This window comes from Centroberyx gerrardi, chromosome 5 (assembly GCF_048128805.1).
Source record: "Centroberyx gerrardi isolate f3 chromosome 5, fCenGer3.hap1.cur.20231027, whole genome shotgun sequence".
Lineage (NCBI taxonomy): Eukaryota > Metazoa > Chordata > Actinopteri > Beryciformes > Berycidae > Centroberyx > Centroberyx gerrardi.
In genome coordinates, this window is record NC_136001.1 from 30,548,550 (window position 1) to 30,570,828 (window position 22,279).

Genomic DNA, 22,279 nt, shown 5'->3' on the forward strand with positions numbered 1-22,279 from the left:
AAATATTTTTGCAATATTAAAGACATTGCCATTTCCATTCATCCTTTGTATTTCGAAGCATCATAATTTGCATAATTATTAGGATGGAAACCCAACTATTGACTCTCAGCCAATAAAGAAGTCTTATTTTCCTAACGAGATTTAAGCAAAGGCGGAAGTAGCTGGAGTGAGATCTCTTGCTTCGCCGTTATACTCTCTGACTAACTCCTCCTGTCCTGAGCGCTGTACGTGCCTTTGCGTCATGTCGTCACTGTGCTTCTCTCTCTCTGCCTCCACTCCAGACAGAGCCACAACTAGAGACATGGCTCCGTGAAACGACACATGGCAGCTAGCAGCCATGAACCAAAAAACAACTCACCAAATACAGATGATGCCTAAATAACAACCTTATTTCGTTTATTTCGAAATTATTCCAACACCTGCAATATTCATAGCTACCAATTGGTTGTCAGTCACTGTCAAGGGGAGAGGCACCCTGCAACCCCCTCCGGTTTTATTTCTGCTAATATTTCGCTCTCTACAATCAGTTTAAGTTGCCGTTTCTCTTAACAGAAGCTCGACATGGGTGTGCAAGGTTTCCAAGAGTACATTGAAAAGCATTGCCCTAATGCTGTAGTGCCGGTGGAGCTGCAAAAGCTGGCCCGGGGGAGTATGGTCGGAGGTGGCCGGCAAAGACCCCCTCAAAGTCCGCTGAGGCTGCTGGTGGACGCCGAGAACTGCCTCCACCGGCTCTACGGAGGCTTCTACACCGACTGGGTCAGCGGGGGCCAGTGGAACCACATGCTGGGCTACCTGGCCGCTCTCTCCAAGGCCTGCTTCAACGGCAACATTGAGCTCCTGGTGTGCTTCAATGGCGCCCTGGAGAAAGGCCGTCTTCACGAATGGGTCAAGCGGCAGGTGAACGAGAGGCAGACAGCCCAGCAGATCATCAGCCACGTCCAGAACAAGGGGACCCCGCCGCCAAAAGTCTGGTTTCTTCCTCCCGTGTGCATGGCCCACTGCATCCGACTGGCGCTCCTCAGGTTCCACATCGGGGTGAGTTAACTCGGCCTGGCACTGCCTGTTGAGCTGAACCACACCGGACCAACGCTGGCAGACATTAGCAGGCTCTCCGGCTAGCCTGCTAGCTGCCCACCATGTCACCACTGCCAACTTGACCAGATAAAATCTGTTTCCCCACTTGCCCAAGTTAATCAGCCTGGCTCCGATCGCCTCTAGAAGTGTTTGCAGTGTAAAGTCAATGGCCTAGTTTTGCGATGCTCAATTCATTCTCATTCTGTGGCATTACCTCAGTGCCTCAGTGCATGTGACCAACATTGAAATGGAGTTTATTAATATAAAGGCCATGTGTTTGCCCAGGACTAGTTGAGCAAAAACAACTGGCTTGCTTAATCAGAGAGTCCAAGAGGGGCCAGTATTTTAGATGTAAAGGTTTCAAAAGGCAGCCTGTCACTCCTGCACATGCAAATAATATTAGCCATGCAGGAACACTGGAAAGTGCAGAAATGAATACCTAAGATTGTTGAGCGTTTGCAGTACCTGAGAATGCTTAAGCAGTAAGACTGCATCTCATTTAGCATGTGTCATTTCCTGACACACAGCATTGCAGAGCTGTTGTCACACACATTAGAATGGATTTCCTTGAAAATCATGTGCTGCACTTAATTTGCGCAAGTAGCATCTGAAAATATGAATAAGTGAGTTTGCTCCTCTCGGCTGCACTGTGTTGAAAGGCCTGCCTTAGCATTGTCACAACAGGCTGTCTGATGGAGGCCGAGATTTCAGAGCAGAGACAAGCTGGTGTCAGACACGGACAGCAGCCCAGAGCCAACTTTTTATCTATTTTCCGACCTGATGAAGTGTATGTCAAACAAAGCTTACAGAGATTCAGGAGACCTGGGTCTTATCATTTATGTCAGCAATCATAAGATATCATCATAGTTTCACCAAGGCGTTGTGATGTGGTAAACTGCAATTTTTTATTGGGTTTCAGTATTCATACACTAATACTCTTTTGAGAGCGTGTTCTTTTGGCCTTGTTTATGTAGAAATAGGTATAATTTTAGAGATATTTGATTTGTGGTGCACACTTCTCTTTCTGTGAGTATTCAGTCAGCTGTGTAGGACTTTATTAATGAGGGAAGGAGCTCAGAGTCCCTCCCCTGGTTTGTAATCCTGTCTCTATAGCCTTTGGTTGAGTGGCTACTATGGCATGTCTATTTAAGAGGTTTATTTTGAGACTGTTGCATCTAATGCGTCATTCTGATCTTTGTCACTTCTCAGGTTGTCCAGAGCGTCGAGGACCACCACCTGGAAGTGATAGCCTTATGCAGGGAGAACGGCTTCCACGGCCTGTTGGCCTACGACTCCGACTACGCTCTCTGCAACATCCCCTACTACTTCAGTGCCCACGCCCTCAAACTGAGCCGCAACGGCAAAAGCCTCACCACCAGCCAGTACCTGATGCACGAAGTGGCGAAGCAGCTCGATCTCAACCCAAACCGTTTCGTCATTTTTGCATCACTTTTAGGTTGGCGAGACGCCATCGGTTACTGAGAAAATTTGTATAAAGCAGGACCGAGACTACAGATGAGGCCGACTTATACAACTGTGACTTATACAGCTGTGCTTTCACATGTGTTACAGGAAATCACATACTGCCTGATGAAGACTTGGCTGCCTTTCACTGGAGCTTACTTGGTCCAGAGCATCCTTTAGCATCTTTGAAGGTAAGCTGTTATTTGATGATTCCTTCACTAATAATTTACGTAATGTATAAGTGTGGGTTGTGAATATCTTGATGATGAATGCCATTAGGAGTGGAACAATTCACAAAAGTCACGGTTCAGTGCATACCTGGGTATTGTGGTCACAGTTCAGTATATTTTCTCTACAGTGGGGCACTGGCCTGGCTGCTGCATTAATTCCTGAGAAATCACCATTCATTGTCCCAACAGACAATACAAAATAGTTTCTCATGAATACTTAACTGCATGAATATTACCAGAGTAGTTGTTTTTGCATAGATAAGGCTATAGCTACAATCTGCAATAAAGCTTATTGTCTTAAAACATAGTAAAAATGTATTTTCATCTTGAGCAGCCTGCTAGTAATTAGCATCAATAAAGTAGGATTATATTTTACATGGAAATGGAATCACTTTCATGCTTAATTCATTGTACTATACAATTGTAATATATTAATAATGTAATATACTATAAATTGTAATATACATTTTCAAATTTCTTAGCCTGCTGTGAGTTTTGAACACTGACTAGAGGTCATGGTGATTTTACTTCCCTGTTCCACTGAGAAGAAAGTCCATGGCACGCTGTCCTGCAGGTATCTGTAGCTTACATCCTGTTTACAGCATGGCAGCAAACATCACTGCTTGTTAGGTAATTATTGATGATACTACAACAAACCTCTCCAGTTATAAAAGCAATAAATCCTTTGACACAACTGCTAGTTGGAATACAAATTCATTTGCATCTAGTCACAGAGCTTTTTTTCCTCCTTCTCGGAGGTGCAACAGTTAAGTCAAACAGTTAAAGCTCAATTTGCATGACAGTGCTGCCAGTTGTCTGCAGATAGCTCAACTATTAGACTAGACTTATTCAAATGGCTTAGACAGAACGCCACATGTGCAGTGTGACCGAAGGCAAATACATACAGTATACATTGATATGTATCACTCCACTCCTAACTGACACTGAACAGGTCTCCAGAGTGCAGCTGCTTGGTCACATTTTGTGACTGTGTTTTCTCCCGGTGCCTCTAATCCTTTTCTTTGGTCCCGTCAGTGGCAACATCCAGCCGCTCTCTGAAACTCTTGTTCATAATTTTCCCAAAGGAAACAGAAACCAGGGCTCCTGCAGTCATAAAAAAACAGAAAAGGTCATGGTATTTGGAGATTGTGGTTTGGGAAATGATAAATATCCAAAAGCTTTAGGAAATGTCATGGAAATATATTGATATTTTTTCCCCAACCGGGCAAGTGTTTGAGCTTGAGCTTGGCTGCTGGTAGATTATATTACCTTGCAAGGAATAATAGGCCAAATAATCTAATTCTTTATCACATAGGTCCCATATTATAGTTTCACCTAGCCAAAACAGTACCTGGGCTATTCACATCACATTTTCAATAAAGAAAATGTAGCTTTTAAACATAGACACTGCAAATATTGGTCATTGAAACTGCGCTATATATCATGGAAACGTTTTTGAATTTGATCAGCAAAATGTGTTGGAACCCTGAAGTAATAAAGCAGTATTTTGTCTCCACAGCTATAAATGGCATATTCCTTGGTGGTTCGGCACTGTACATGCACTCTCTGCTTATACTGTAACTGCTGTCCGGCAATGGTTTACTTATTAATCTCGCTCAGTGGGTAGGGCGGTCAGATTTATGTTGTTGTTAACTTGTAGTGATTTAGCCAACCATGTAGTCATACTCCATTAAAAAAAAAATAGCATTAAGTAGAAGTACTGTTGTGACTACATATTAAAAATACCCTCATGAGTGAATATAATCATAATCTGTCCAAATTCTTGAGGCAAACTAAAATGGGAGGACCATGGATAAAACAGAAAAAACTTGAAAAATTGTCAGAAAGGTGGTTAGGAAACTACATGTTGGCTGCTCGCAGGTTAGTCAGTACACATGTCTTGTAACCTCAGCTCATTGATTTTCTCTGGCTTTATATGTTTGAAGTTAGGGATGCACCGATCAATAGGCCAATCACAATTGGCCGATAGACCTTCTAAAAAGGTCATCGTGATCGGCTGAACACTGCTTCAGCTGTATGATCATGAAAGCTGTGGAGTGTATGATGTAAAAAAATAAAACAATTTAATGTGTTGGACAGAAGGCGTGGTTGGCGTATGCTTCCTCAAGGAAACCCTTTTTCAACATGTAATTAAGTTGTGATGAAACCTAAGATGTATTTACACAGGGATAGGCCAGCAATGTCATGCAGCCGTAAGAACGATCTGGTTAACACAGTGTTATATTGAAATTTTACTGTTTATACTTGCTGTACACTTTTATATGATGTGCCGTTGTCGGCATATAGTCTAGGGAAAATGCATCATTTCAAGTGATCAGATCGATTATCAGCAGATCACACGGTTCTAAAATCGGTTCCAAGCACTTGATTGGTTCCCCCTGTTTGAAGCGTGACCCTGGTTTGTTGTGCGTCCTCAGGTGCGTGCCCACCAGCTTGTGCTCCCACCCTGTGATGTTGTAATCAAGGCTGTGGCCGACTACGTCCGCAACATGCAAGACATCAGTGACTTGGAAGCCATTGCTAAGGACATTTTCAAGCATTCACAGGTACACCAGGTTAGCAACATATCAGGCTGATATTGACCTGCCATTAAAAATCAGCCAGTCATTGTTACCTCTGATAGGATGGATATGATGCAATTTGTTTGATTATATATTTATTGTATAATTGTTCAGTACTACACTCTTTGTCTATGGGAAGCTCTAATGCAAAATCTTTATTGGATTCCATACAAGTATGCATGAATATGTTTTCTTCTTCTGTCAAAACGCTGTTTCAGAGGCTTTTCCACCCTGCAAAGAACACATGAATATGAAATATCAGCTATCCGCAACAGCCCAAAAGTATTGGGATAGGCCTCCAAAAACTCATATCGGTTGAACCCTAATACATAGGTACTCAGAAGCCTCAATTCATTGTGTATTCAGTATGGTGGAAAATATAAATGCCACACTCACGCCATCTGGGATAGAAAATGTTCTAGCTGCATTTTTGTTCCCTTGGAGTAATTTTTAGCACCGCGGAATATGCAGTCACAGGCACAAATATGCATTGTGGAACTAAAAAATGTATTGCCAGTGACTCAGTAGTCATAATTGTGTTGCTCTTCTAATGAAAAAAATATTTTTCTAAAACTGAAGACATGGCCTAATCAGCTTTTTAGTTTATAATGATGCAGAATAAACCAGAGGCACCCTTCCCCATTCCCATTTGTATTTTAGACACCTAAAAATATCTTATGCTTTCTGATTAAAAGAGCATAGCATCACAAAATGTTTTTTACATCACATCCTGTTGGTAAATTGTGTGCATTTGAATAGAAAGAATAATGGATGAAAAGTGAATTTGCAACAAATGTATTGCCACTCATTCAACAGAGGATGATGTGAGTCATAATTATTAATAATAAATATGTTGCTGTGCTTAGGACAAAAATAGCATTCATTTATTGAGAATTCGCCTTTCATCCATTATTCTTTCTATTTGCCCATGAACTTTATTTTTGTGATGCTATGCAGAATACATTTTCAGGTGTATCAAATACAGATGGGAATGGGGAAGGCTATACTGTACTGCCTCATCATAAATCAAAAGCTTGCTTAGGCCGTGTTATGGAAATACTTTGTATATTTTGGCAATGAGACACCAGTTTAGCTTGAGGAAGAAATCACTGTAGAAAACACTGATTGTTTTCAGACGTGCACCACATGAAATACATGTATTCTGGCTCATGTACCCCAGGATTTTAGTTTATTTCGTACTTGTCATGTGCTAATCCAAGATGGGGAAAGAATTAGGGCAATTTAAATTCTTGCTATTATGCAAGGACATTTTTGTTTAGGTCTGTCTCAGCCCAAAGGTGATGAGAAGTTGACAAGATGGCTCACTCTTGATTTTTTTTTTTCTCCTAAAGACATTTTTGTTGTTTTAGAGAGATTATCTCCATGCTGTATCAAGGAGAGTACACATTAAAGCCGCATGCTTTACAGAACGCATGAAAAGCAGAAAAACTGTAATCTGCTTTTAAAAAATAAATGATCAAAAAACAGAAACTCTGAGAAATTATTCAAATGATTATTTGAAGTGTTATATTTCTTTTGTTGTGAACAAATAATTCACTGCTTGTCGTTCCTGTTTGTTCCTTTCAGTCCTGCACTGATGACAAAGTGATTCGCTTCAAGAAGGCAGTGGAGTACTACTCAGCGGCCAGCAAACCCCCCCAGTTCCCTCCACAGTTAGGTGTGTCTCCTATGTGTCAGATGCTCTACAACCACACACACTCCTCCACACAACACACTGATTATGGTTATGAATCATGCGTGCTGAATGCTGTTAGTAATGTTTGACAGCAACTTGCTTCATTGCTACAAATGCCTAATTACATGATGTTTAACGGCCATCAGAAATTGCAGATTAAAGCTGCAATATAAAACTTTTCACCTTGAGGCAGGCAGTGTGTTGTTAGCCCCGCCCTCCTCCCCCGCAGTTGGTCATGTTCACACCCCAACACTTGTCACTCATCTTGGTGAGCTGTCTACCTTCAAACAGCATCTATCCTGAGGCTGAGGGAGCCGGCATCCCTAAAGCCTCCACAGGTGTTGAAGAAGCAGATGGTGAACGCAGCCAAACTGCAATATTAAAAAAACAAAGCTGATGTTCACTGTGTTTTCGAACGAGTCTCGTCCGCCGCGCCTTTAGCTTCACTGTTCTTTCATTTCCATTTTCTGATGTTGTTGTTGCTGTGACTTCCCTGCTGTGTGACCGTTAGCCTCACCTTGATAGCCACAACCAGCTCACTGCTGGCCACGCCCATATGACACATCCACAGCAAATGGTTTACGCCCCAAAATGTCCCCAACATATCTGAAAAGACAGTTTCAGGTAAACGGGGGGATTTAGGCATGAACACACAGGGTCACAGACAGACACAGACTGATAATGTATAATATATCCTGTTTATTTACTGTTATTAACAGTCAAAATGTTGCATATTCCAGTGTTTAATAAGCAGAGAGAAGCTCCAGTAGTTTATGGTGTTGTGTTCCTCTGAAGACCAGTCCAATGGATGACTCTGGTCTGTAGGCTGGCCAGCTGCCACTTATTCCAACTTCACTTTGCCCACTGTATTAGTCTTTTGTCTTGCTTATAAGGTAATGTTATCCTGATGTAAGATATACATAGATCAGCCTTGAAAAACGTCTTTTGTTGCCGAGTGAGTGGAGAAACTCTCACTAATGTGAGAAATTTTCCGACCTCCCTTAGACTTTGTGTACACTTTGAAACGGCTGCAATGTGCTGTGCATACAAATTGTCTACTTTAGAAAGGCTTCTCGTCGAGTGGCGGCAAGTTTGGAAAAAACTCTGGTCTAAAAGTGAAGAATGGTCCAATTAAGGACCATGCATAACATATTTATAGATCCCTTTGTTTTGAGTTTTGTGTTTTTGTTGAGTTTTGTGTTTTTGTTGAAAGTGTGATGTGTGTGATATGGGATTTAATGAATGGAATTCAGACACAGAGAAGAAATCGGGAGGATGGAGAAAAACAATTGGAACTGTATTTCAGTGGTTTGTAACATGGGAAAGTGAATAGAAACTACTAACTAGTTTAAATAACATTGTAAGGTGTAAGAGGAGCAAGGCTGTGTGAGAAGTGGTCTTCGCTTGTGTGTCCATAGAGCTCAACAGTGACCGCCCACTTTTGAACGGCTCCGCTTCCAGGAAGTGAATTTCCCATTCATTCCTCCATTGACGTTTCAGAAAATCCTTATATAAAGAGTTTTAAGCCTGTAACCAAGCCAACCAACTACGAGATGAATCGGGACCATAAAACATTTGATTCGGAGCAAAAAAAAATTGGAAAACAGAAAAAAGGGCAAAGGTTTTTTTTTTGCCTTTTTTTCTGTTTTCCTTTTTTTTTTTTTTTTTTTTTTTTGCTCCGAATCAAATGTTTTATGGTCACGATTCATCTCGTAGTTGGTTGGCTTGGTTCCAGGCTTAAAACTCTTTTATATAAGGATTTTCTGAAATGTCAATGGAGGAATGAATGGGAAATTCACTTCCTGGAACCGGAGCCGTTCAAAAGTGGCCGGTCACTGTTGAGCTCTATTGCCAAACATGTCTGACCTTTTTAAAACAGCTGAATGTTGCCTCTTCTCTTTCTGGCATTTATATTTTACCCAAGATTACATTGAGCAAGGTAATGCTAAACACTTGTACATAAAAATTCTGTATAGTTGTTTTAATGCATGTGGCTCTCTTGGGTTGTGCCACTAAGAGTACATGTATTATTGTGTATTTCCTGTGCTGAGGATTTGTCTCTGTCTCACAGTCAGACCAAAGCAGATTGGAGTTCCTGCTGCAGCGCCACAATATGCATCTCCAAAAATGCTCAACATTCCACAGGCGCCGCTGCCTGTAAAACCCGGGGTAAGACTGCTAAACAGCCCAGGGATATACAGTATACCATAGCGATGGGACGTTATGTGATACAACCACAATACGATGTAATAAATAAAAGTTCAGTGACACCAAAGTACCACCAAATACTGTGCAGAATTCTGTTTATTCCTGAGCCACAAATATTTCTAGCGACGGCATTGGCTTGCTTGAACGTAAAGAACAATTTTAAAATGTCATTACAAAGTGCAAATAATGTAATTTGGATGGAGGGCTTGTGAAATTGTGATCAGCAAGCCGTCTCATTTACTCTGCTGTAGTGATTACTACAGCAGAGTAAAATTCAGCTAATATCACCATTCATTTTTCTGTCCCACGTTAACGTATTGTCACATTTTTGTATTGCGATATATTGAATTTCGATATATCGTCCCATCTCTATTATACCACTAGCTCTATACTGAATCAACAACAATAATATAGGGGGTCTCTGGGACAAAATCTGTGGCCTAAGGTGTGTCTATTTGGGGGGCCTTGAAGTGAGAGCGTTTGAGATCCCGTGCATTATACAGTATTTCATATTTAAAATTTAGCCTTCATGAGAGTACCATGTTTGGGTTTTGGTGCTGCTTTCCCAGGTCCAGCACTCCTACCCAGACCCGCTGGCGGAGCGTAGTCTGGCTCTGGACTCGGTGGGGAAAGGCTTCCCAGAGCAGAACAGCTTCAGCAACATTCCTCATGAAGGGAAGCACACGCCGCTGTATGAGAGGTCATCCCCCATCAACCCCGGCCAGGGCAGCAGCCCCAACCATACGGAGAGCGCGTTCTTCAACACCTCCTCCACATCCTCCTCCTCGGAGAACGAGGAGAGCACAGGCACAACTGCCAAGTGAGTTCAGCCAGTTTCTCTTGGAAATATTGTCTGCGTCCAGTTGATGGAAAAATCTGCCCTGGAATAATCTAACACTGTTATATATCATCAGTCTATGATGTTCAAGGTATTCCAGGAGCGCCTCCCTTAGCGGAGATAGGAGAAAAAAATCTTGCCTTCTGCAGCTTTAAGTTGATCAGCGATTTGTTGTTTTTTGTTGTTTTAGTCATGTTAATGACCATAAAGGAGAATGGGAGAAAAATGGAAACAATTCTCATTCGGAAAACACACCAGAGGGAGAACCGGGGGACCAAACAAAAGTGAGTCGAACAGGAAACCGGCAACATACTGTGTGACTTACCTGAACCCTCGCTGGGGAGCTAAACTAAAAGCCAGCGCTCATGTCCTCTCTCTCTCTCTCTCTCTCTCTCTCTCCCTCTCTCCCTCCCTCCCTCCCTCCCTCCTCAGGCGGACTTCTGCGCGAGCTCCGCTGTGAGCCCGGGCTCGCAGGCCGGGGGCCACCACAGCCTGAACGCCCACATCCCCTCGCTCCTCTCCATGCCCACCAGGAACCACATGGACATCACCATCCCACCTCTTCCCGCCGTGGCCCCCGAGGTCCTGCGGGTCGCTGAGCACAGACACAAGAAGGGCCTCATGTACCCTTACATCTACCATGTCCTCACCAAGGTCAGGGGAGGTGTTTTTCAGTATGGCATCACCTCTGTATACAGTAGGGCTGATATTTTTGGTTCGAAGCTGCCGCAAGCTGATATTTTGTGCCCATTTTCAGTGTCTTCCGATTTGACCTTGTTCATGCCAAGTATTCTGTATTCTGTGTTTCCTCCTGAATTTTATTCTTGTCAGGGTGGAAAAGCCTCTGAAACAGCATTTAGGTCATGGGACACTAACTCTGTTGAAACCCAGGATAATAATAATAATAAATGCATACTTGTGTTGAATCCGATGAAAATGTCTCAATGGAATCAATTCAAGTTAAGGTCCTCATATAGAAAACCACTAGAGTATTGATCAATTATACAATAAATATGTAATCAGTCAATCATATCCATATCAGAGGTGGATGAAACTATCTGGCCGATACCCAATTTTTAATAAAAGGCCAATATTGGCCCAATATATTGGCAACTCATATATTGGTCTAACCCTAGTATACATGCATTTATAAAAGTTCCTTTCAGTAACTTTTAGTGAGAATAATCTCTTCAAAACATGGGATACTAAAGTAACTCAAACTAATCAAATTGTACACCTTTATTTTACTCTTATTACTCTTATTAGTACTCTTATTTTATACAAACTGAGCAAAACTAAGTATCGTTATCTCAATTCTCCACAATATTCAGAATTTTTTTAAAAGCTGCAACTACGAAGAAAAGGCTCCACGTGTGTCACAGTTCATATCACAGTTGCAAGATTCACCCCAAAAAATGTGTTTTTGTCAGTACTCTGCAGCCTTAGATGTAATCATCTTTTATCTTGTTTTCTGGCTAATCAAGTAGTTTGTTTTGAGTACTCTGTGTCAGCCATACAGGGAAGCAATGTTTGTCGGTGGAATTTGAAATAATTGTTGCAAGCTCTTTGTTGCCCTTGTGGCATGGCACAACACTTGGGTGACAGTCTGTCTTTGCAGGGAGAGATTAAGATATCTGTCACCATTGAAGATGAAGCTAACAAAGACCTGCCTTCAGCAGTGCAGCTGTTTCGGCCTATCCGCCAATATGTTTACGGAGTGCTCTTCAGCCTGGCTGAGGCCAAGAAGAAGGCTGAGAGACTAGCCATGAGGAAAAATTGCCTCCCCGAGTGTGAGTCTCATGATCGTACAGCTCCATTATTTCTCTGTACAGCCTCCTGTACCTTGCCCATGACTGTTCAGTGCTTTGAGATCTGCCAATCCTGTTTTTTCCTGTAGATTCACCTGTCATGGTGAAAGAGTGGGCAGCCTACAAAGGCAAGTCTCCCCACACTCCAGAGCTGGTGGAGGCTCTGCCCTTCCGGGAGTGGACCTGTCCCAACCTGAAGAAGCTGTGGCTGGGGAAGGCCGTGGAAGACAAGAACCGCAGGATGAGGGCTTTCTTGGCCTGCATGCGCTCCGACACCCCAGCTATGCTGAACCCTGCCAACGTCCCCACGCCCCTCATGGTGCTCTGTTGTGTGCTGCGGTGAGTGAACCGGTCGAGGTCCGACACACGTAGCCTTGAGGACAGACTGCGGCCTGACACACAAACTTTGTATCACACAAGTAGATCCCACCAAGTGGTTCCAATACTGAGTGAACTGAGAGGGTCGTTGCATAAAGAGTGAGGCATTATCAAGACAAAGTGTTGAGTAAGATCAGTTCCTGCAATTTGTAATATTGTTTACCTTCTGTGTTTTGCTTCAGGTTTATGTTACAATGGCCAGGAGTAAGAATTTTGCGTCGTAACGAACTTGACGCTTTCCTAGCCCAAGCACTTTCTCCTAAACTATATGAGCCTGACCAGCTGCAGGAACTGAAGGTGATTTTGTAGTGATGTTTATATGAGGAGTGTCCCAGAAACGGCTATAGGCACACGTGTCACGAACGTCTTGGCCACAATCTGTATTTAACTGTGCCAGAGATCGATCAGAGAATAGGCCGACCTCTTCTTTTACGTTGAGTGTTTCTCAAACGGGAGATTGCACGGGCTTTTGTTTCTCTGGACACTCCTCATATTCTGAAGACAAAGCAACATGCTCAATAAAACATAGATCTCTACTGTTTTGTTCAAGCATGTCTCTGCTGAAGATCTAAATTTGCATTAAAAGATGTTGCATCTTTTTAGAGCTTTGAGTGACTTTGAGGGATTCATGTTTTGTACGTGCGGATGGTTTACCGACTCCCATTTCTTATGCCGAGCCGAAAAGATGCCGGCGCTCTATTCTCATTTGGACTCACTGGAATGTGGCAGGCTTCTGATAATGTAAACCATCCACACACGCTGTGCGCTTCGGTCCTTGTGGTCTGTCTGTGTGTCAGCTCTGTCAGCCTGTGACTGTCTGCTCTTTGCTCTGCCAGACTGAATATCTAGGTTGTGTTCGCTGGCTTTTTGTGTTGGCTTGGATTAGGTTGTCGACTACTGTATTTCAGGCAGTCTGAGTGAATGGGCTGCTTACGCTTGCTCTGTGCTTTGCCTTGCCTTTGGTTAATTGGAATGCTCAGTGGGGCTGTGAAGGGGACTTAAGTGTTCTTTTTTTCTGTTTTTTTTTTTTCAATTGAACAGTTTTTCTTTTTTCATTTGAACATTTTAAAAGTCTGGGCATTTCTCTTTACAGATTGACAACTTGGACCCCCGAGGTGTCCAGCTTGCCGCTCTGTTCATGAGTGGAGTGGACATGGCTCTGTTTGCCAACGATGTGTGCGGCCAGCCTATCCCATGGGAGCACTGCTGTCCCTGGATGTACTTTGACGGCAAGCTGCTTCAGAGTAAACTCATCAGGGCCAACCGGGAGAAGGCCCAACTCATTGACCTCTGTGATGGTCAGGTAGCTTCATCCACACCACTCGGAAGTCGACAAAACACGCTCTTACTGATAAACATTTTCACGCTAATCGTATCGTGAAATCGACATCCATTGTTTCACCTGACAAAAGCATGCATGAGTATATCAGAAAGTGAAACTGAGAGGAGCAGGCTGCTCACACGAGACAAATATCCAAGTGGTTGAACTTGGTTGGACAAATCACAAAGCCAGCATACATCCACAGGTTCCCCCCTTATTTTAAGGCTTTTCCCCTGCTGTGCTCTTGTATCTCCTGTTAATCTCCTGTATTTCAGAGCAATTGAATAATCTTTGCACCAGTCGTTGTACTTATGAGTTCTGCAACGGATATGCTCTTATATTGCTTTATGTGTTCCTTAAGGCAAGGAGCTTAGAAAACAAGTAGAAAAGGTAAATAATGGCCTTATTCTGTAATAATTTGGCAAAACGGCCCTACTTCTTGTGCTGGAAAATCTCCCTGTCCATCAGGGCTTCACAGGCACAGTGGAAGCATAGCAACCACCCCGTGGTAAAGTGCAGATCTATTATGTAAATGCTTGACTGAGGACCACACTAAAACTGAAAGCAGTCTGAGATTCGTTTAGAGCAGGGACAGGCAACCATGTGCCATGGAGTGCCAAACGTCTGCAGGGTTTCATTCCAACCAAAGACCAGCTGATTTCACTGATAAGTTCCTCTTCTCTGGTTAACATTGCACTGACTTAGAAGGACTGAAGGAAAATTTGAAAATATATTTAGCTAAGATAAAAAAAAGGGGAATACAATTATTTTGCTGCCCAAATTGTGGTCGCAATATTATGGCTAATTGTACAACTAGGGCTTCACGATAAGACGTTGTGGTGCGGCCCTAGACTAGTTTTTGATATCTTTTCTGGTGTTTTTACCCAAATAAATAAAAACTATCCAGAAAAAGCCTAACTGCTTCATGGTGCACTAGCCTAAATCACAAATTGGGGCTTCGACTGAGATGCCGTAGATTCACGCTATTTGTCCAAATTAAATTCTGGATCCAGTATGTACACTAGTGGGAAATATTCTCCACCCACAGGAATGACAAACTGAAACTTAAGAGCAAAATACAAACTGTCTCCTAATCAGCAGTGAGCGAGGAGCAGAGAAAGCTGGACTCACAAACGATGGCTTAACCTGATGCGAAAAGTTTTTTTTTTTCCACCATCTCCACCCATACCAGATACTAAGAGGAAATTTAAGTTGCTATATTACGTGATATGATTTCTGGGTAATGAAGTCCTTCAAACAATCAAAAAAAGTAAAAAAAAAAAAAAAAAAAAAGTCCTTTGTCTTGCAGTGGCTTTGATTTGCGTCTCTTTCTCTAGGTTGAGCTGGTTGCCAAGGTGGAGAAGATGCGTCAGAGTATCCTGGAGGGTCTGAACTTTTCTCGTCCACCTCATCCCCTCCCGTTCCCCCCGCCGCCGCCACCGCCTCCTCACGGGATGCCTTTCTACCCCCCCACTGGCTCCTTCTACCCTCCACCCCCTATGATGCCTCCTCAAGGGCGAGGCAGGGGTATGCCTGGTAAGCACCATCGCAGACATTAACCTTTTTGAGATGGATCAAGTACACTTCAAACAGTTTGCGTCTTAACAAGTCATTTAGTCTAGTATTTGCTCTTACAAAATCTGCCAGTGGGGTGAGATAATTTCCCCATGTTTCCAATGCAAATTCACCTGTATAGATAATTTAAAGTGACAATATCTTCAAGTAAGGTGGATCACTCCTGTGGTATCAAAATTCTTGAAACAAGTTGATTTACATTTGAAACACATGAAATGAAATTGGAAAAAACATGAAGAAATTAACATAGTTCTTTTAAACACTTTGTTTTGCTCTGCCTATGAGGACTTCAAGCAATTTCCACGCAGGGTGGGAAGCTGGAGATAGCTGGCACTGTGGTGGGTCAGTGGGCCGGTAGCCGACGTAGCCGGGGAAGAGGAGGCTTCCCTATCCAGGTGGTGTCTGTTGGTGGACCAAACAGAGGGTAAGCCCACAAGGGAATTAGATGTCTTATTTCATTTTTTCCACCAGCTTCAATGGTGACAGTATGATTTCATATTTGCCACAGTTGCACAAACTACTCTGCTATTAAGACCATTAGGTAGCTTACTGGAGCGATGTCCATTAGTCGCTCACAAGCATACATGGTCATCAGAAATCTGCATTCAGAGCACAAGAGAACACAAAACACCTGCAACTGATTGGCCTGATGGAGGCGCAATGATTAAAGGTGAACATTTTTAACTTAGAAAAGCCCTAACTAAGTCCGATTGGCATGAAACTCGCTACAGTCATCCAGCTATCCTTACAAATGATACTGATTTACCTAATGAGGGCTAAACTAAACCGTTACATGGTCTGCCCCTTAGTCAACTGAGCTACCAAGATGCTGTACTTTACATTTTAACATAATAATGGCAGAGAATGCAGGGCAGGACACATATCTGTATTTATATTTATACTGACACATCATTTTGGTTGGGTATCCCCCTCACATGAAATCAGATTATTGATAGTGGCAGCTTCATAGCCTTTCACAGCCAATAAATGAGCTCTGTGCTTATCGGCGTGCTAACCAGTTGGCTGGTGCGTGCTTACCGATTTCTAGCTGCAAAATCAATAGTGTTTTACCAATACCAATGCAAACACATGATTGCCTGTTAACGTACAATGTAACCCGCCCTAAAGTTCCACCATGGCCAACTTTTACTAGGCTGTGAGCCGGACCATCGATGAAAGCACAAACTACGTCTGGCTATGCCGTCTGATTAGAGGCTTGGAATAAGGCAGGGCTGAAGAGAACCAATAAAAAACAAGATATTAAAATGAGGAAGTACTAGCACATCATAAGTCACACATTTCTGACAAATACCCCAAGTGGCCAGTGGTCTAAATGCAGGATTAGAAGCATAGATGTGATGAATTCATGCCAATGTGGCGTTCTTTCTTTCTTTTGTAGTCGTCCAAGAGGTGTGATTTCCACACCTGTCATAAGGACCTTTGGTCGAGGAGGCAGGTACTATGCTCGAGGCTTCAGGAGTCAGGGAACATACCAGGTAAGTCGGTGATTAATGATACTGGCACAATCTTTTAAATTCTTCATATGCTACCAGTAAGACTTTTTAACCAATATGTGCAGTTACATGGAGCCACTGAAGAGAGAACAACACCGGGGGAAAGCGTCTTCTGGATTGCATGTTTTAACCGTGAAAATAGGCTGTTTTGGATGTGGCCCTGATGTGATTGTCAAAGGAGAATATCAACCAAAGACAACACCAAGATTTTTTCAGAAACCATTGCAATAACTGTACAACCATTGAAATTAGGAGAGCAGTCTGATAAGTCTATCTTTTAATGTCTAAGATACAGATTTAATTTTTTGGCTACATTATCATGGCATCATCTGTGGTGAAAGGTAGAGCATGTAGAATGAGAAAAAGAGAGGACCTAGAACTGAACCATTGGGGATGCCAAATACACCTTAAAACAGGCTGTTTCTATCTTCTAGAATAATGTGGAATATATTTATATGGGTATGAATAAAACCAATGAAGAGCAGTACTGCACATGCCAGCAACATTTTCTAAGCTGTCCAGGAGGATTCCACGATCAAGAGTATTGCAGGCTGTAATTAAAACAAGGAGAACATGAACTGATACAGAGCCCTGGTCAATGGGTACTAGCGGATCATTTATTACTTAGAAGTGTCCCAGTTCTGTGCTGTGGCCTGGAGCCAGAATTGGCCGATGCCATTGATAATGTTCGAATTAAGAAAGTGTGTGAGCTGCTTGGCTACAGGTTTTTTGTGTTTTCGAGAGGAATGAAGGATTGGAAATTGTTTATTTTTGAAATATTGAGGGTTATGGTTGGGCTTGTTTAATAGTGGCTTGCAACTTTGAAAGAATCAGGATAAATGCCAGAGGAAAGAGAACCATTTGCAACAGTAAGTACAACAGTTTTAAGTACACATGTGCCCAAGACAGGGAGTAATACAGCAGCTTTGTGGGGATGTTGTCTAAAAGGTGGGTGGAGGATTTAGATGCTAGACCTGGCTGCAGCTAGAGGCTGTTTATACTGGGTTAAGGCCATCTTTCCAGGCTACCTCTAGCTTAGTGGCACACCACTTGCACACCAATTGTTGAGCAGCTTGTCTAAGTGCCCACATGGAGTACCAAGGAGCCAATTATTTAGATTTTTGCTTTGTAATTTTGGGAGGGCAACAAGGTTGAGGGTGGTCAAGAGTGTAGAGTTAATCAGCTAAGCTGTGGATTGATTTATTTTCAAAAACTTGGCTTAAGGAGGACAGAGAGAGCTAATGAGAGCGTAGAAGATTGTTTTTTTGTCCAGTGCCAGAATGAATTGGCTGACTGAGAGCCAGCTGACAAAGTGTGTCATATGGAGATAAACAGTGATGAGAAAATGGTCTGGTAGAGATGGTCAGGTTTTCAGTATCAACACCCTTTCAAAGGATTATATCTAAAGTGTGATGTTGATAGTGAGTGGGCTCGTAAATGTGTGATTTGAGACCAACAATCAATGAGAGAAACAAATGCCTGCTGGAGAGGATCACCAGGTCTGCCAATGTTTATGTTAAAATGCCCGAGTGTCACAACTCTGTCAAAATCTCTCAGTAGATCTTCAGTGGAATCGGTAATCTGAGAGTTCGATGACTTTCTGAAAGAGGGAACTTGGAAATGAGGAGAAGCCATAGCCAATTTTGGGCATTATGTTTAAGTTGAGCATTAGTTACATTCGGCTTAAGGGAAAAAGACGGAGAAATGAACAATTATACACACAGCTGTGTGCTTTAACTCATCTGATTTCTCTCCATTCTGCCACAAGCAGCCTCTGCTCAAACATTGTCCACTATTTAACAGGTTAAAGTCAGTGGATAGATAGTCCTGCATACTTATGTGTAGAGAATGGATATTTGTTTGAAAACGGCAGTAAAATGACACTGAATGGAAGATGGCACAACCCACCTGCCATATTCAAATAAAACATGCAAGCATTTACCTCAAGACATTTATTTTTTATCTTGTTGATTTATTAAAGCTCTGATCAGTAATCACTGTATGGCACCCCGTGCTGAAACACTGTTGCCTCATTACTGGCTTTGTGTTTTGATTTATTGCAGTGAAGATATTTCATGCTCAATTTCATTCACAAGTATTTGATATAAGGACTGACAGTAGGTGACAGCTACAGGTGGTTTTATGTATATTTTGAAGCTATGAAAAGTCATATTTGCAAGCATTCTGTGCGATGGAGTATGAAAGATGGGTTTATTTTTTTTCCATTTGCTGTTGGTGTTGTTGCTTAAATATCCTCTGTGATATAACTTGGGAAATGAATGCATAACTGCACTTTAACAACTGATAATGCTTTAGTTTGTTTTTTCAGGCTTTTAAACACTTAGTGAGAACACCAGCAAAATTAGCTTTATTTCTGATTTAAAAATGGAACAGCAGCTACATAAATCAAGTTATACTGATTACACTTACAAGTGTTTGTTTATTACATACCAAAGTTGCATGGTTAGTGTTTCACCGTCGCACAGTTCCTTTTTAAGCCTGCTAGATGTGCAAACTTACAATCAATAGCACAGTTCTCATAGTTTTCCAGTTTGAGTTTTCCAAAAGTTCCAGAGTTTACTAACACTTTTTTTTTTTTGTTGCTGACGTCTTAGGATGTCTGCAAAAAAAGACCTTTCAGTTGGTGTTACCGGTGTTTTCTTTTCTTAAACGGTGGCATAATCTAACTCTATTCTCATTACGTTTCACAGAGGGAAAATACAGCTGTTGCTCTTTCACTGTGTGTTTAATTACAGTGCAACGACACTATACACAACCATTGTTTCAGCTTTCAGCATGGGATGAGTGGGAACACTATAGCTTCTCAGCAGGTCTTTGTGCCGTTTAAAAACCCTTTCATTTTACCGCTAATTAACTTCCAAATTGCTCCTCGGTCTTGTCTTTTTGTTCGCCAGCAGGACTTCCAGCCCGCATCCGAATTTTCCCCGTGTCCCACATGATTTCAACAGGAATCCTCACGGTCGCTGTTGCATTGTAGCCCTCTATGACAACGGTTTAAAATCCTTTTTCATCTGTCCTTTCTACCAGAGTAAGCCTGATCATACCTCTGCACACGATGCAGTGAAGGAGAGAAAGAAACCCAAGCCGGAGGAGAAGAAATCCACTCCTGCGCCATGCGAAGGTTCAACCACGGAGAACGGCGTGGAGGATAAAGAGTCGGACCAGCTGAACGGAGATAAAGACGAAAGCAGGGCTCTCATCCAACCTGAAAGTGCCTTTAGCAGTGACTCCAAGATGTGCAATACTAATCCTCACTTAAATGCACTAAATGTAGACAGCGGCTGCCATAGAGACGAAGCTCTTGGCGCCACGGTCTTAAAAAAAGAAGCGTAAGCCTATTTTTCTAGAGAGGGTGAAGGATGAAAGATGGAATAGGGTTAGGAATATCTGGAAAGTTTGGAAAGCCTACAGTAAATGTACATTTTTCCTCTCAGAAAAAGAAAACGAGATGAAATTCGGATCCCTCTCAGTAAACACAAGTGTACGAGTTATATGACATGATACTGCTAGTTCAAGGAGTACAACAGTTGTTCACTCCCTCATCACCAAGATTTATACATGTTTCAAACTGTTTATGAGAATGGTACTTTCCTCTTTATCAAAATACTGAAGCTTCAAGAAGCTTTAATTTGGAAACCTTTTCGTTCTTCTAGGTTGAGATACTCTTCCAGTACTTGGCACCATGTATTTGCCATTGTAATTAATTTTGTGTTGTCACGGTAAATGCTTGATGAAAACTGAACTCGTAAAAGAGAAGCGCAAAAACGCAACATTTCTGCCATGGGTCATCACCGTCTGTTTGAGTTTGGTTCAAATTTAAGTAACTGGTAGATTAAATCCTGCAGCATTAGTTCAGATGAGCTCAGTGCGATTTGAGTCATTTAGCTATAAGTAACATTTCAAGAAACAGCTATAAAATCAGATGCAAAACATCTTGCCAAACACTCTGATACTCAATGTGATTTCTTGAGTCAAATGTAGAACTCTAGTATTACTGCTTCAACAAAAACCTTCTGCATGGTTCACAGTTTAAGAGATGTGTAGTTATTATGCATGTTGTCATTTTTCTTCCATCCTTACAAGTACTGTTCCCATTTGCAAATTAAAGAAATGGCTAATATCAGTAATAGTCCATACAAAGGTGTTAACTGTCAGTCAGTAACAGATTTGCTCTGACCTTGAATTTTTGTGATATTGACCTCTTGCATTTAATTAAAAAAGCAAGAAGTTATCTAGCCACTTTTGAATAGTGTATTCATACTATACATTATTGTTCTCTGTTGCTGTTTTCTGCATTTAGTCAAGTATCTCTGAAAAAAAATAAAAAATGAAAATCATATAAAAAGCTTTGATTGAGAATCACCCCCTTTTTGTAGCCGGAAGCAAGTTGCTTGACCTTCCGATTAAGAGTTTAGCAGTCAACCAGTAATCAATTTTGAGATTTACTTTAGTGTTGTTTTCACACTCATACTAGTTCTAAACCAGAATCATTACTTAACATCTCCACTTAATTCTCCTGAAGCTTTTCATCTTTCATTAGTGATCAGAAATATGGTGTATCCCCCCCAGTCCCCCGCAAGAGCTAAATAGGTTACCTTCTATGTAAGTTGATCAGAGTTTCTTCCTAACTCATGGATTGTAAAAGAATGAACTGCTGTTGGGTTGGATTGAATGTTGATGGATTGTGGTGTGGTGTATTTGAAGGCAATGCAACTTACAATGCTTAATAAAAGTCTATTCTTTTAGTATAATTGTAGTTGGTTGTTTTTTTTATTTTGTTTTGTTTTATTCCCCTCAGAATATTGTATCCGTGTTTTGGCATTGCCATTACACCTTCTGCCTGCTCATTGACTGATACTCTGCATATTTAAATTCCTGCTTTTAATTTTTAAAGGGTACTAGAGTGAGAAATTCCAAATGCACGCAGACAGAAGTGAACAGCGCTTTGAAAGCTCGTGCCTGCCACCTTCCGGATGTGGAAAGTACCTTACTTTGAGCTGATCCTCTTATTTTACAAACTGCCAATGATAGAAAACATTCTAAAACACTTCAAATCTGATTTTTATCAGGATCGGGTTTTAAGGGGAGAAAATAATTATTTCCTGAAAAAATAATTGATTTTTGTCATATATCAGGTCATAGTTTACCCACCTTGTTATTTATAAAATATAGTTTACCACTTTTTTTTTTTAGGCTGACAAACCTTTATGACATACAGTAAATTCACTATAGACACATGACAGTAAGCAAGCTAGTTTCAAACTCATGTATATGAGGATACAGGTTTTAGGGTAGAAGCATAACTTAATATTTTTGTGAAAATATAATTTTTTGTTACTGTTGGTTCAACCGTGATCAGTGATGAGGTCATATTTTACTCACCTTTAATCTACCATTACATCACTCTATAATTGTATTTTTATTATTGGTTAATCATTAGTTATTATTATTATTATTGTTGTTATTAGCATCGTTGTTGTCGTTAGTATTATTATTACTGTTGTTGTTTAAAACTAATAATAATCCATATTTGGAAATTAAAATAGCCTAATAATGTGTGTGAGCAGTCG

The 22,279-nt window shown here is 41.5% G+C and overlaps 1 protein-coding gene across 4 annotated transcripts; it reads left to right on the forward strand.

Moving 5' to 3' along the window:
* Positions 1-278: 278 nt before the first annotated feature.
* On the forward strand, positions 279-21,460 carry LOC139921403 (constitutive coactivator of PPAR-gamma-like protein 1). 4 transcript variants are annotated; one of them, XM_071911626.2, is made up of 17 exons: positions 279-1,035; positions 2,284-2,530; positions 2,647-2,729; positions 5,207-5,335; positions 6,938-7,028; positions 9,118-9,215; positions 9,824-10,074; positions 10,283-10,376; positions 10,525-10,746; positions 11,711-11,882; positions 11,990-12,239; positions 12,461-12,575; positions 13,372-13,581; positions 14,937-15,135; positions 15,460-15,598; positions 16,574-16,670; positions 19,737-21,460. In XM_071911626.2, exons 1-17 carry the CDS (start codon positions 562-564, stop codon positions 20,040-20,042), a joined length of 3,177 nt encoding a protein of 1,058 aa, XP_071767727.2. In that variant the 5' UTR covers positions 279-561; the 3' UTR covers positions 20,043-21,460. The 4 variants fall into 4 exon arrangements, with proteins under 4 accessions (XP_071767727.2, XP_071767728.2, XP_071767730.2 ...); XM_071911627.2 differs by having other exon boundaries at positions 15,469-15,598; XM_071911628.2 differs by lacking the exon at positions 2,284-2,530 and having other exon boundaries at positions 738-1,035.
* The last annotated feature ends 819 nt before the right edge of the window (positions 21,461-22,279 follow it).